This window comes from Dipodomys ordii, unplaced genomic scaffold (assembly GCF_000151885.1).
Source record: "Dipodomys ordii isolate 6190 unplaced genomic scaffold, Dord_2.0 Scaffold206, whole genome shotgun sequence".
In the NCBI taxonomy this organism is placed as follows: Eukaryota; Metazoa; Chordata; class Mammalia; order Rodentia; family Heteromyidae; genus Dipodomys; species Dipodomys ordii.
In genome coordinates this window covers 1,561,518-1,573,499 of record NW_012267422.1, presented here as the reverse complement: position 1 = coordinate 1,573,499, position 11,982 = coordinate 1,561,518, and the positions used below count along the sequence as shown (strand labels likewise).

At 41.5% G+C, this 11,982-nt stretch overlaps 1 protein-coding gene across 1 annotated transcript; it reads left to right on the top strand.

Moving 5' to 3' along the window:
* The first annotated feature begins 2,383 nt into the window (after positions 1–2,383).
* Positions 2,384–10,698, top strand: Nrsn1 (neurensin 1). The gene is made up of 2 exons (XM_013035192.1): positions 2,384–2,572; positions 10,300–10,698. The coding sequence occupies exons 1-2, from the start codon at positions 2,384–2,386 to the stop codon at positions 10,696–10,698; spliced, it is 588 nt and encodes a 195-aa protein (XP_012890646.1).
* The last annotated feature ends 1,284 nt before the right edge of the window (positions 10,699–11,982 follow it).

Below are 11,982 nucleotides of genomic sequence, written 5' to 3'. Positions count from 1 at the left end.
GTAATGCTAGCCAACAGGCAGAAAGATGAGGCAGATTGCCCTCCAATATTACCTTATTTGGACTGGGAGTGTGGCTCAAGTGGGTAGAGCACCTGCCTAGCAAATTAAGGCTCAAAAGTTCAAAACTAGCCAGGGGCCAGTGGCTCATGCCTGTGATCTTAGCTACTCAGGAGGCTGAGATCTGAAGATTGCAGTTCAAAGCAAAGTATTTATAAGGTACAGCGTGATTTTTTTGTTGCTTTGTATGTCCCTCCCCCACGGTTTTCACTGTATTTGATGTTGGTATAATTTGGGGAGCAGAAGGGAAAAAACAACTTGTTTAAATAGGGATACAGGTTGACCCATTGCAACAACGAGATGTACTTTACCATTTAGGTGGGGGAAGGGGAGGGAATGTAGTTGTAGAGATGAGAGGAATGGGATGGTAAGGAGAAAACAAAGGAGGAGGCAACAATGCTTGATAAGAAATGTACTCATTACCTGATGCTCATGTGATTGTAACCCCTCTGTACAGTATTTTCAAAATATAAAACGTATTAACAAAAAAAGACAGGGCTGGGAAGGTGGCTCAGTGGTAGAGCACTTGCCTTGCATGCATGAGGCCCTGGGTTCGATTCCTCAGCACCACAAAAGAAAAAAGAAAAAAGCCGGAAGTGGTGCTATGGCTCAAGTGGTAGAGCGCTAGCCTTGAGCTGAAGAGCTGAGGAACAGCGCCCAGGCCCAGAGTTCACACCCAACGACCAGACCAAAAAAAAAACTGGAAGTGGTGCTGTGGCTCAAGTGGTAGAGCCTTGAGCTGAAGAGCTGAGGGACAGCCTCCAGGCCCAAAGTTCAAGCCCCATGACCGACAACAAAAAAAACACCTCAAAACTTTTTTGTATACTTTTTCTAAAATCAAGGCTGCCTTTCCCAAGTAATCTGACTACTTTATTTAACTAAACCTTTTGTGTTTATGAAAGCATACAAGATGTTCTTATGGGCTTACTTATTACCTATGAGTAAAAATAATGCTGAATATCCCTAGCTTGCTCCATGATTCTACTCAATAAAACTAACTGGATACTTAGGTATTTGATAGAACTATAGATTGCCACTTTTTTCAAAACACATTACTAGCTAGTTCATTGACAAGTAATTGAAATTTTTTAATATATCTCTGTTAGGTAGGGTTAAGATTCTCTGAAAAAACGTTTCTCAATGAGAAAATAACTTTCATATTGTCCTTCATCTTGGTGTGTGAGATTATATACAGAAAATAATCTAGAGAATCATTAAAAACTGCCAAGTATTTTTTATATGCAGATACACATTTACCTGCTAACACAAAGATCATAAAATAGCCAGGCACTGGTTGGCTCAAGCAATAGAGCACTAGCCTTGAGCAAAAAACTTCAGGTACAGTGTCCAGGACCAGCAAGAATTCCCTTGCTTACCAAAATTACTGTCCTTAAGTTATTCCCTCTTGTTGTTTCCTACAATGAATTATTAACTAATCAGTATGAATGCCCTTCTCCAAGAGCATCAATTGTATCAAATCAAAATTATGTTTCCATCTCAAAAAGCTAGAGCTCTAAGAAGCCTGCCCATGATAGGCTGAATTCTCTCAATCCTTGCTTACAGGAAACAATTCCTAGAAAATAATGGATCTACTTTCTATATTATACTCTAGCCACTATGTGGACAGATGCATCTGCCAATAATGACTGAAATAGGTGGTGGTAGAGTTACTGAAGTATAAATTATTGGTCCAGCCATTTGTGATTAATAAAGCATGAAACTTAAGTGGCTCAGCAGCTTTGTAATAAAGCTTCTGTGTGACTTGACAATCAGTTAAAATGTTAGCCGAAGATATATGAGATCTGAAGGCTGACTTCCAAACTCCTTAGAGTAACACCATGTGTATTCCACAAGGGAACTTTTTTGAAAATCTGAAAGAACGATCCAAGACAAATTTCAGCTGTAGCCTATGGGGATGCCTGCCTAATTCATTAACACATATAATGTAAAAACTACTGAGTTCTAAGAGATTAAAGACTTCTGGGGGCAAGGCAGTCAAAATCTCTTTATTGACATTTCTCCTGTGTATCCTCCTCACATCTTTGCATAATTTAAGGGAGCCACCTGTGCCTCTGTGACTTTTTCCCCCCTTTATGGAAAGTCATTTCTCGTGTTTGAGTATTGAGTGTGATTTGTATTCAACAGGAAGAGGGACAGCAAGTAAGGAAGACAGAGCATTAGAATAATCCTTTTCCTTAAGTAAAACACAGTATGCAAATAGTCTGACATACCTCAATCTAGTTTCTCACCTTGCACGTGTCTTTGGGTCCTGAGGCCAGAGCTCAGGGGGCTGAACCATGTGGATGTTGTCATTCCAGCTGGGAAGATGAGTTCTTGCAGCAACATCTGTGGGTCCAAGCAAGCACAAGCTGCCACGGAGGGCGGGTACCAGCGCTATGGAGTGCGGTCCTACCTGCACCAGTTTTATGAAGACTGTACAGCCTCCATCTGGGAGTATGAGGATGATTTTCAGATCCAGAGATCACCTAACAGGTGGAGCTCAGTATTCTGGAAGGTAAGGAAAGATCCTATGCCTAACTCAGCCAATGGAAACAAATATCAAGCGTGGCAAACACTACCACTAGAGAGAGCAGAGGGGTACAATACTCAGCGCATCACTCCTGGTAGCACTAAGTGAATTTTTTTCCTCCTGTGGGAAAAGAGAACCTAAAGCTTGAGCCAAAGGAAGCTTCTAAGCATAATTGTTGATGAGCAGGTTAAAGAAGGCAAAATATTATATTCTCTAAGCATTCCTTAAAGGCTTGGTGTAGGTATTTGACAAATGGCAACAATAAAAGAAATTATAACTAGCTACACAGAAGTCTGAGATCTGAGGATCAGGGTTCAAAGCCAGCCAGAGTAGGAAAGTCCATGCGACTCTTATCTTCAATTAATTCCCAGAAAACTGGAAGTGGCACTGTGGCTCAAAGTGGTAGAGCACTAACCTTGAGTGAAAAAGATCAGAGACAGTGCCTAGGCCCCACATTCAAGCCCCATAACCAACCATAAAAAAAAGAAGGAAGGCGGCTGGGAAGGTGGCTCAGTGGTAGAGCACTCGCTTTGCATGCGTGAGGCCCTGGGTTCTATTCCTCAGCACCACATAAGCAGGAAAAAAAAGCCGGAAGTGGCACTGTGGCTCAAGTGGTAGAGCACTAGCCTTGAGCTGAAGAGCTGAGGGACAGCACCCAGGCCCAGAGTTCAGGCCCTATGACCGGACCCCCCCCTAAAAAAAAAGAAGGAAGGAAGGAGAGAGGGAGTGAGGGAGGGATGGAAGGAGGGAAGAAAAGAAGGAATAGAAAAGAAATTTTATATTTAGAGTTAATGCTGAGACATGGTAAGGTAATCAGAATATTAGCTCTGCCTCTACCATATTTATGAACACGAGATCCTCTGTGGACTCTCATTAGAAAATGCATGGAATCTTTCAAGTAGTATTTGTTGAGTACTGATTATATGTCAAAAGGACTTGAAGCACAGAAGATGAAAGTGGTAAACAGGGGAGGAAAATATCCATGACCTCATGGAGCTTCCAGTCTACCTTGGCAATCAATCATAACCTTTCCTAAAATAGTAGCAGATAGTGACAAGTGCCATGAAAAGAAATCAGGATAAGAGAACAGAGAGTGATCAAGACTGGGATTTAGACATGTGTGAGATGAAATCTGAGCAGCTACCAGAATGAGCTGAGGAAGTAGACAATGAATTGAGTTGACTAAATGTCACTCTAGGCTGGGAAAAATGCCAGGTCTGAAGTGAGGACAAGAGATTCAGTGGCCAGAGCCACTAGTTTACAGAGGTTATCTCTACTAAAGGAATGAACCAACTACTCTTGGATTACTCCTGGGGAGTACTAGTGAACTAAGTCCAATGGATTTTATGGAGTACTTTGAGCCAATATAGAGAAAGATACCAGTTATGTGTCTATAATGTTCTATTATGAGCTTTCTTAAATTCGTTTTCTTTTATTTCAAATTGCTTCTGTACATGGTTTGAGTTATTGGTGTCCTCTTTCCCTTCTATTATAGTAATGTGGAGCTCTCAGTGGGGGTTGTGCTCACAGAGTCCTAGGCAGGACTCTGACTTTGAGCTTTAACTGAGCAGTAGCCCAAGGTAGAGGTTCCATGAGAAAGGAGATTTGAATCAAAAGGGTCTGGATTAGAGTCTTTACTCTGTCACTTGCACCCATGTAATATCTATCTCACACTGCTATTTCCACAAATGTTTGTCTACTCTACACTAAACTACCTAGTAAATTCTATTTAAAAAATCACATTTCACAGGTGGACCTGATGCAACAACGAGAAGTATAAGTTGTCATGTCCAAAACGAGCTTTAAAAAATCACATTTCTCACCTCTGAATAAGAACTGTGAACTGAAGTTCACAGTCAAATAAAGCAAGTAGATGTGTATATAGATAGTTGCAATACAAGTGCTCCAAAAACTTCCTCAAAGTTGTCATGGTATTTACTGGGAGCACAGGGCTTGGGGGAATGACGTATGATTCTCTCCATCAAATAAAGTATCCACACAAAGAGCACTGTATGCAGAAAAACACAGGGCATCCCAGAAGGAAGATATGCATTGCAAAAAGCTGAGTGGTCAGAGGATTGGTTGGAATAAGTGTTTGGGGAGAGAGGGTCAAAGATGAACTGGAAATCCATACAAAAGCCAAGTCAAAGAACTCTGAAAGTTAGTTATGTAATAGAAATTTCTTCAAAGACTCTTAGCTTGAGTACAGCAAGGGAACAAGATTTTAAAAATTAAAGTTTTTTTTTGGGGGGGAAAGACCTTAGAGGCCTATTTCAATTTTTTTGTTTTTTGAATAATCTGGTTTTCAGGAGTCTTTGAGACATTCGATACATCATTCTATTCCCTCTCCAAAATATGATCTGGTCTCAGGACAGTCATCCAGGCTAGCTTGGAGATTTTCAAGTCACTAGGAAAAAAATAAGTTAAAACTATTCTCAGCTGGGTGCTAGGTCTGTAATCCTAGCAACTCAGGAGGCTGAGATCTGAGGATCATGGTTCAAAACCAGCCCAGGCAGGATAGTCTATAAGACTTGTATCTCTAATAAACTACAGTAAAAACAGAAGTGGAGGTGAGGCTCCAGTGGTAGAGTACTAGTCTTGAGCAAAAATGCTCAGAAAAAGAGCCCAGACCCTGGATACACTGTCTGCCTCTCTCTCTCTCTCTCTCTCTCTCTCTCTCACACACACACACACACACACACACACACACATTCTCATATTCACATATTAAATGAGATGTGGAGGTCAACAGGGGAACCCTGGGAACACTAGCAAGCTGTGCAAAATGAGAGACAGGTAGAGATTCAAATAGGAGAGCATTGTGTCAGAGATAACCACAAGAGAAAGGCTCAAAAAAGCACAGGTGTGTAATATTAATAACAGTGGAATATTCATAAGAGATACAGAAAGGAAATCACATTGGCTTTGGTGATTAGGCTATTAGTGATTAGGCTATTAGTGACTATTGAGAGGACAGTTTGAGGAAATAGCGGCAGACTAAGCTTGGCTGTCAAGGATAGGAACAGCCCCAAATGATGAGACACAGGGCACTCAAATAGCTTATGAAAATGGAAGAAATTTAAAGTGTTTCTCTGCTGAATAGGAGTCTGGAAAGTAGAAGAGCTGATGGAATATACCACTATCCAGGTAGGTGGGGGGAGGAGAGAGGTGTTAGGGAAAATGGTGAAGTTAGGCTTAGGAAAGCACCTAGACCACACTGTGACATTGGTTCTTGCTCTGGGAGGCTTAGTGTCTAGCTCAAACAAGGAAGGAATGAGAAGTTCTGCCATTGCTGCCAGGAAATGTCACTATTCAAAAGCTCAGAGCCTAAAGAAATCAGCAGCAGCTCTTTAGATTGTTGTAGGAGCGAACATCCCGTCTTCATCGCGTATGCACTTCCCTGAATAACCTCTACCCCAGCTGGTTGCATTCACATCTAGCTCCATCCAGCATTTCCCCCACAGGCTGTTCTTCCCTGCCTTGCTGGGTCTCGCTTCCAATAGTCATTACTGCTTCCTCTCTGCCAGAACAGCTGCGCCGCTACTGCTGCTGGCTTTGCCTATTGGCATAAACTGCATTTTCAGACCTCATCAGCTCACCAAGGAACAACCAAGAAAGGATGTTGATCAAAAGAACAACAGTATCTGGCAGAATTTCTGGAACCCAAGACCTTTTCTTTATGCAGTCCTCCTACCCAAGGACAGGGACTGGATTTTCATACACCCTCTCCTCAGCCAAGACAGACATGAGAAGTTGCCACCCAAACACTGGCCTTGCTGCTGCTTTGGGGTTTGCTACCACCTGGCCAGATCCTTCCCTCTCACCATTGGGGCTGACCTCCCTTCAATCTAAGGCTACTCTACTGGGCAGGCTGGGCTGGGCAGGGATGAGGGTCAAAAACATTCCAACAGCATTCCATCTCCTCATTTGCCCCCATAGACCTTTAAATGACCCCTTTATTGCTCTTTTTTTTCCCTTTTTGTCTATGGTGTGTCTTGAACTTGGCCTGGGTGCTGTACCTCAGCTCTTGAGCTCAAGGCAAGCTCTCTACCACTTGAGCCACAGTGCCAATTCTGTTTTTCTGTGTTTTATTGGAGATAAGAATCTGACAGACTTTCCTGCCTGGGCTGACTTTGATCCTCAGATCTCAGCCTCCTGAATAGCTAGGATTACAGATGTAAGCCACAGGCACCCAGTCCCTGTATTGCTTCCCCACCCCCCACCCCTCTGTCCATTTAAAAGAACCCTCTTTCTCTAAGATCATGAATGTTAGCTAAAAACTGTGCTCAGAGACAATCTGTTGGATACTGGATGGAATTCCCACCCCACCCCACCCCTTGCCCAATTTTTATTCTTTCCAGTACCCCGACATGGTACCAGGAATTATTAAGCAGAGGTGTTCCAATTGCCCTCCTCATCCTCATGACACCCCCCAGGAAGAAGCAGCCTCCTCTTGATGCTTTCATTGGTCCTTCAGGCCTGCTCCCCCAAACTCTCCCTGAAGATCTTACAGGTTTCGACTCTTTCTGTGGGCCCAGCTCTTGGAGGGCCTCATGAGACACACCGATGACATCCTCAGAATCCTGAGGCTCAGCTATCCTTTTCTAATACTTCAGCAGAAATAGGAGGAGACTGCTCCCTGTGGCCAACTATTTTCCATTTCTGAAAGTGAGCAAGAGGAGTTCCACCATCTGCGACCCATGGTTTGCCTTTTAGCTTCCAAGTAATTCTCCAAAAGTGGATTTTGTCTAATGTACTGCTCAGTGGAGGAGCAGGTTATACTGAGAATCAAACACCTGGCTCCATGTTCAGCAATCTGGTGGGCAGGAAATATTTTATCAGATGTCAAGCTGGCATGGGAGCTAGGAGGAGCCAAGGCAGAAACAAAGACAGGAGTTCTAGCCTCAGGGCTCAGATAGATACATTTTTGCTGCCCTCCCTCAACTTTTGAGAATTAGTGCCAATTCCTGAGGCAGGAGGTAATTTAGTGACATGGGAAGCAGATCTCCATGGATATTTACATTCATTTAGTTTGTGAATTCAGAAGCATCCATTGTGAGTCATTTTTTGAAGAATTATAAGCAATAGTCTCTGAAGGTACATTTATTTGCCACTATTTTGGGAGAAATGTGGCAAGCGATCCAAATGCTTTATTTTGCAACTTGATGTCTTCCTGTAGCATCTTCATCTTCTCTCCTTCAGGAAACAGCATATTGAATTTTCAGTTATGCATTTCTTTTATAATAGTAAGTCAAAGCAAAGTTGTCCACAAAAATTAAGAGTTAATTTGGAATTAAAGTTAAGAGGAAATAACAGGGAGTAGATACGTAAAATAGTAATGGATGAAGTATAATGGACTTAATAAACTCCTGGGGAGTCTCACAGATTTGTATTAAACCCAGTCATACCACCTGCTAATTACTGGAACTTAAAATACATGCTTGGGGCGGGAGGGAAGGTTGCTACTACTAGTATTGGAAGTCAGGGCGTGGGCCTGCCTCGCCATTAGCTTTTTTGCTCAAAGTTAGCGCTTTATCATTTGAACTTTGCCCCCAATTGCAGGGTTTTTTTCTGATTTAATTGGAGATAAGAGTGTCTTGGACTTTTCTGCCCAGGCTGGCTTTGAACCTAAACACTCAGAATTCAGCCCCCTAAGTAGCTAGGATTACAGGAAATATATGGGTTTTGTTTTGTTTTTTGACTCTCAGAGACCCCATTTCTAGAAGATGAGATGGAAATTAAAATATTGACTTCTCTTAAGATGTTCGCTGAGGTGATATAAAGACATAATGTACACTATGCCTACAACATAGTAGATGTTCAGTAATACTATTTTTTCTCCTTCCCTTGCTAAGGTAATGGATTTAAGGATGTTTTCTTACTATTAGCCAAACTTCTTTTATTCCTGTATTATCCCTAAATTGTAATAAATAAGTACATATACTTTAAATATTCAAGATTAAATGATTTCATATATTTGGTTCTTTTACTAGCTTTGTGATTGTAACTAAATGTAATTAGGAACAGTAGGAAATGAGAGAGTTTTGTTCAAAAGATGAATAGCTGCTTCTTATTCCAAATACAGAGCAATTGTTTTAACACTGTTACCAACATAGCCTAGTAATTTTATAAGGGGCATATTTCCAAATAATAATAATAACAGGTATTATCATAATGAATTATTTAGCCAAATCCAAGGACCTGTCTTTATGCATAGTCGTATTACAACAACACTCTGAGTTGGTACAGTTACCATTTTTTTTTATTTTATAGATGAGGGAAATAATGATGAAAGCATGGAAGTAATTTTCCTTCTGTGAAGCACATAGGAAGTGACAGTCCTGGATCCCAGGACTGAATGTGATCATGCCAGATGTGTTCACACCATCCGCCAAACAGTCACACACCGCCTCTCACTGTGCTGCATTTTGGTGGAACCTGACATAATACAGTTTAATTTCCACCCTCCTCCCGTAACATGTGTTAGTGCCTGTACCATGAGTTACTGTAACATGTGTTAGTGCAGCTTGAATAAGTACATGTGGTTTGGGGTCTGCTGTAGGCCACCCATCTTCCTCTTGGTGGGGCTTCCGTGTCCATAGCCTGACAACACTGGCAATTATGGTTCCTTGCTTGTTTACTTGGAAAGGGGTAGATAGTGATATAGGCTGTCAATGTTTTCCAGCTGAAAACCACCAGGAAACTATATGCATTATCTATCTGTGTATGTATGCATTCTGGGCTTATTACTCATTGCAGGAAGAGGTAAAGCCAGCATTAAAATCCAGTAACAGTAAAAAAAAAAAAAAAAAAAAACAGGTGGGTGCTGGTGGCTCACAACTGTAATCCTAGCTACTCAGGAGGCTGAGATTTGAGGATTGCAGTTTAAAACTACTCAATTAACCAACAGAAGCACAGAAGAGCTGTAGTTCCAGTGGTTGAGTTCTAGCCTTGAATGAAAGTACCTAGGCTCTAGTTCAAGACCCAAGATTGGTACACAGAAAGAGACACACACACAAAAAGAAAACAAATTGTAGGATGTGGGCTTTGGTTGGGAGATTTGGGGAAAGGTTCATTATGGATTACCAAGGACAGTTCTGTGATGAAATATTTTATAAATTTTTCTCAATAAAGAAGGCAGACCAGAGTGAGATTAAGCTACAAAAGATTAAGAAGTAACAGCCACTCAATTGCAAGGAAAAGTGGATGTTTGGTATTTTGTGGCTTGCATAATGACCTTGCTTTGGTCTGTGCAAAAACAAAATTACCAAATGGCCTTGGCTTGTCTCATTCCATGATGGTCACAGAAGAACTTGTCTGAGTTGCTCTTCTGTGAGATTCTGCCCAACAGAACAACAACAACCTGGTCTCCCTGTGAGTTTGTAACTAGCAACTAACAATACCCAGGCTCTGAGGTTAGAATCAGGCCAGTTCCTGCTTTTCTTTCCTAACACACCAAATGAGACCACATGAGCCAAGGCTCATTTTTGTCAACAGCAAAGGAGTGCTGCAATTTCTTGTTGGCATTAAAACCCAAAAGGTCTTCCTTTGACCTTTTACTTTTGAGCAGAAAATTAAGACTATTTTCATGCAGATTTGGATTGATGATATTCCCTTCTGTCAAGAAAGAAAACAAGTCAGGCCCTGATGGCTTAAGGGAAAACCGAAGCTCTTGCTTATTCTCTTTTGCTTCTCTTGTTGCCTTTCTTTAGGTCGGACTCATCTCAGGCACAGTCTTCGTGATTCTTGGATTGACTGTTCTGGCTGTAGGCTTTCTGGTTCCTCCAAAAATCGAAGCATTTGGTGAAGCTGATTTTGTGGTGGTCGACACGCAGGCGGTGCACTTTAACAGTGCCCTTGACATGTGCAAGCTGGCAGGAGCTATCCTCTTCTGCATTGGCGGCATGTCCATGGCCGGGTGCCTGCTCATGTCAGTATTTGCCAAAAGCTACTCTAAAGAAGAAAAATTCCTTCAGCAAAAGTTTAAAGAACGAATCGCAGATATCAAAGCTCATGCCCAACCCATTACTAAAGCTCCAGGCCCAGGAGAAACAAAGATTCCAGTTACTTTGTCCAGGGTTCAAAATGTCCAACCTCTATCAGTAACCTGAAATTTCTCCCAACTCATTTATTCTTCCCTTCTCTGATCTGCACACACAATTCAAAGGAGTGGCCAATCTCTGAGGTGACAAGGATTTGACATTGATCAGCTCTAGCGTCCATGGATGGCTGGGAGCAGCTTGGTGCATAAGCTCACGCAAGCTTAGTTCCGGTAACTCTGGTGGTGGCTAATGCCCCACATCAACCTGTCCACTGGCATCAAGCTGCTTCAAGTGGGTGCTGTGTCCCCACTGGAAACCCCTCTGGAGCTCCTTTTTCAGACATTGTGACATTGTGTTGTTTTCTGTGTCATTTGAAAGTGCAGAACAGTTTAGACCAGTCTACCAATGGTTAACGTGGTCCATTTTCTCTTCTAACATTGGTTTTTCGAATCCTTCCTGCGTGGTGCTGTCATCCATTCCCATGTCACTATGTGTAAGATATTGTCATGTGTGTATCAAAAGATGGTGTTCCCTGATATTGATCCAGACTTCAGTCTTTTAACTGTATCTTACCATAACATTCCTGAAGTTGCATACAACATTATCAACGTCCCACAGAAATCATTTTCTTTTCTCTAGTTTTTCTTTGCACTTAAAAAAAGATAAAATGGCCAATTTTAGACGCTTGGTAAAAAAAAAAATCAGTGTTTGGAGTATATATTGATGCAGTATCCAAAAGCATTGAGCTAGAAGCCAAGAGATTTACATTTCTATTAGGAATAAGCTGTGTCACTTTGCAGAAATCATTTAGCTTCTCAGGACTCAGTTTCCCCCTCTGCCTAATGGGGGTCTGAGGACCTTCCATGATCAGATATTAGAGATTCTTTTCCAGCCGTGTGTCCTCAAATCCTTTCTGCAAGGATATTTATATGACTTTCAACATGGTGACTTTTTCAGGATTAGGTTCCCAAAAGTCACCAAGTCAGCAGGCTTCACACTACCTACCCTTAAATGCCTAACCTCAGCAGTATGCACAGTGCTGTCCTATTTTATAAGGACAAAAAGTAAGCCATCCACAGATAAGAAAGCCCTGGGTAGATATTAACCTTATAGGTTAATATCTCAAATAAGATGTTTTATTCACCAATAAGATGTTTCTCTCCTTGCACTTTTATTTAATCTGTACGTTTAAATTAGACTGAGGAAAAATAAAATAAAAGAAGTGATGACCTTGGTATTTTCTCAGAACTTGTGCCATCTTGAAGTCTTGTCTCATTTTTATTATTGTTTTCTCTTCCTTCCCTGGATAAATAAAATATGTGAATGAGCCGAACCTGAATTGCATTGTCATTC

Coding starts and splice junctions, on each gene's coding strand:
- Nrsn1 (XM_013035192.1), top strand. CDS start 2,384: ATGAGTTCTTGCAGCAACATCTGTGGGTCCAAGCAAGCACAAGCTGCC. Junction 2,573..10,299: donor GGAGCTCAGTATTCTGGAAG/GTAAGGAAAGAT, acceptor GCCTTTCTTTAG/GTCGGACTCATCTCAGGCAC.